Source organism: Austrofundulus limnaeus, unplaced genomic scaffold (genome assembly GCF_001266775.1).
Source record: "Austrofundulus limnaeus strain Quisiro unplaced genomic scaffold, Austrofundulus_limnaeus-1.0 Scaffold662, whole genome shotgun sequence".
In the NCBI taxonomy this organism is placed as follows: Eukaryota; Metazoa; Chordata; class Actinopteri; order Cyprinodontiformes; family Rivulidae; genus Austrofundulus; species Austrofundulus limnaeus.
Window position 1 is genome coordinate 99431 of NW_013953064.1, and position 3082 is coordinate 102512.

Here is a 3082-nt window from a genome sequence, read left to right on the forward strand (position 1 = left end):
ATATATATTAGGGGTGCAACGATACAGAAAATTCACAATTCGGTTCGGTTAGATACTTTAGTCTCATGATTTGATATTTTTTCGTAACAAATAGCTGAAATGTCCATGCCCTTTTAAACTTGCAATTTATTGAAATTACTTATGAACATTTGTATAACCTCAAAAGTACCGTTTTTAAATTAAATTTAAACTTAAATTTAGCTGAAACAGCAAGTTTCTCAGTGGAACGGGTCAGCCTGTTCCTGATACCCCGGGTAGTATTGTGAAGTTCTTGAGGGTACCTGTGTTTTCCTGAGTCCTCCGAGTATCCAGAGTGTCCTGAGTCTCCTGAGTCCGAGTATTCAGAGTCTCCTGTTCCAGTCTTGGTTCCTGAGCTGGCGGTCCCAGTGTCTCCTGAGTTGGCGAGTCCTGAGTCGTGGTCTTAGAGGTTCGTGAGTTGGCTGCCGGCGTCTCCACAACATCTGGGTCAGCTGCCGTTGCCTCCTCTTCACCTGGGTCGTCGCCCATTGTCTCCTCGTCCCCTCTTTCGACAGCACCTCCTGAGTTCCTCGTCATGGCCGGRTCCACGGTCGCCCTCCTGAGCTCCTGCCTCACCTGTGTTGGTTCCTTGGGCGTCCACCTGAACTGTGGCCCTGCGCCTAGGGTCATCTTTGTACATTTTTGTTTTGGTTGTTTTTTCTTGATTTTTCCCAGGAAAATGTCTGTTTTTGGTTTAGTTTTTCGTCTTTTCTTCCCTGTGCTCCTTGTCCTGTCTTTTTGAGTCTCGTTTTCTTCTGTTGTCTCTTGCCCGCCGTCCTGTTTTGTTTGTTTGTACCCCACACCTCCCTCCCGTGCTTGTGTTTTTTTTTAATCATCTGGAGACGATTCTTTGAAGGAGGGTACTGTGAGGTTTTGGGTTTTTGTGTGTGTTATTCTTGTTGTCTTGTACCTCCCTCTTGTGTACTCTTCGTGACATTACTTCTTTACCTCAGCTTCACCTTTCCCCAGATCTTTCCCTCACACCTGAATTCTCTTGTAATTAGCTCAGCTGTTTCCAACTTTCACTCATCCCTGTTTGTATAAATTCTGCTCATTTTCTCTCCACCTCCATCTGTTCATTGTTTGGTTATCCGCCCTGGTTTCCCTCTGTTTTTCTCCTGAGTTTGTAAGTTCCTGTTTTGGCCGCCATCTCGGCTTATTTCTTTAATAAATACTTCTACTTTGAACCTGCCTGCCTGCCTGCCTGCATTTGGGTCCTAATCTGCCTGCCAGACCTGACAAAAACAAATAAAAAATAGCTAAAACAGACCAAGGATTCCAGGTTCAGATTAGACTGGCACATCTTAGTGATTAACACGTACTGTATTTCATGCTGAATGTATTTTAGCATAAATATACAGAGGTTAGACAAAGAAAATGAAACACCTGTCATTTTAGTGTGGGAGGTTTCRTGGTTAAATTGGACCAATGGTGGTCAGTCTTCATTAACTGCWCATTGCACCAGTAAGAGCARAGTGTGAAGGKTCARTTAGCAGGGTAAGAGCACAGTTAGGCTCMAAATATTACAATGTACACAACATTATGGTGACATACCAGAGTTAAAAGAGGACAAATTGTTGGTGCACGTCTTGCTGGAGCATCTGTGACCAAGACAGCAAGTCTTTGTGATGGATCAAGAGCCACAGTATMCAGGGTAATGTCAGCATACCACCAAGAAGGACCAACCACATCCAACAGGATGCAACAGGAAGCTGTCTGAAAGGGATGTTCTGGTCTAAAACCAGCTGTWTCATTGTCTAACCCCTGTATGATGGTGGGCAGGGCTGTACTTCAGCTCAGCTTAAAAACAGAGTTGAAACTTGATCTGTTTATAAAACCTGAGTTTATGAGATTTACAATTCATTGTTTTTGTTTTCTTTGTTTTAGAGAATCAATGTCCCAACTTTGTGGAGCTGGGTTTGTATTTCTCCTCTGAATTATCAAACTGTGTCTGTTTTCAGAACCAAAGCCAACATGAAGAYGTCAAAGAGAGGACGACTGTTTGTCTGGGACAAAAGACTGGAATAACAGGAGGTGGTTCAGTTTTATGATGGCAGGAAGAAACGTCTCTCCACCTCCTCCAGGTCTGTGCTGCTCCAGCTCCACAGTCCCAGACTCTTCTGGAGTCAGCAGCAGGACATCAGCTGAGAGACACCAAGAGACAAGAAGACCAGCTTCATGTTTTAGGAGTACTGCCAGAAGGATCAGGACTGCTTTGACCAGGATATGCAGGATATGCAGACATGATTCTCCTCCTCCACCTCTGGGAGGGAGTCTTGGGTGTTACACTGGCTTAAGGAGGTCAACTGGTCTAGGTCTAAGGACTAAGGTCCTCACAGAGATGGGCTCCAGAGAAGAAGAGTTAGGTGAAGCTGTGAGGGTCTCCCCTCAACCTYACCTCCAAGCCTCAGGTTCTGGTTCCAGTAGAACCCACAGTGGACTTCCTCGTCCCCTCCGCTGTCCCTCAGCTCCTCAGGAACCTTCTGCCAACCTGAAGCTGCAGAGCAGAGCTGGAAGCTTACCCAACCTGAAGCTGCAGAGCAGNCCAACCTGAAGCTGCAGAGCAGAGCTGGAAGCTTACCCAACCTGAAGCTGCAGAGCAGCTTTCAGGAGTTCACACCTGACTTCACTGACGATGATGAAGGTGGTGAAGTCTACAGGTTCCACTGCTCTGGTCCAGGCCTGTACCAGTGCCGAGAGACGGGCCTGGTGTTTGACATGAAGGCAGCAGGAGACGTGTCCTACAGGACAGTCCCCTGGGACAGAAGAGCCCTGAGCCAGCATCACAAGAAGCCTGCAGGACCTCTGTTTGACATCACATGTCCTCAGCTGTCTGTGGCTCAGCTTCATCTTCCTCACTGTGAGCTCCGCTCCACACGTGCAGAGGACCACCTGCCAGGTGCAGAGGACCACCTGCCAGATGCAGAGGACCACCTGCCAGGTGCAGAGGACCACCTGCCAGGTGCAGAGGACCACCTGTTAGCTGCAGAGGACCACCTGCCACGTGCAGAGGACCACCTGCCACGTGCAGAGGACCACCTGCCACGTGCAGAGGACCACCTGC

General features: G+C 47.8%; 1 protein-coding gene across 1 annotated transcript in view; it reads left to right on the plus strand.

The window, feature by feature from the left end:
- The first annotated feature begins 2359 nt into the window (after positions 1 to 2359).
- Positions 2360 to 3082, plus strand: part of LOC106531643 (caspase recruitment domain-containing protein 8) — a 4587-nt gene continuing 3864 nt past the window's right edge. The window contains exons 1-2 of the mRNA XM_014027545.1: positions 2360 to 2379; positions 2487 to 3078. Coding sequence (XP_013882999.1) covers positions 2360 to 2379; positions 2487 to 3078 — 612 coding nt within the window. The remainder of the gene's footprint in view (positions 2380 to 2486; positions 3079 to 3082) is intronic.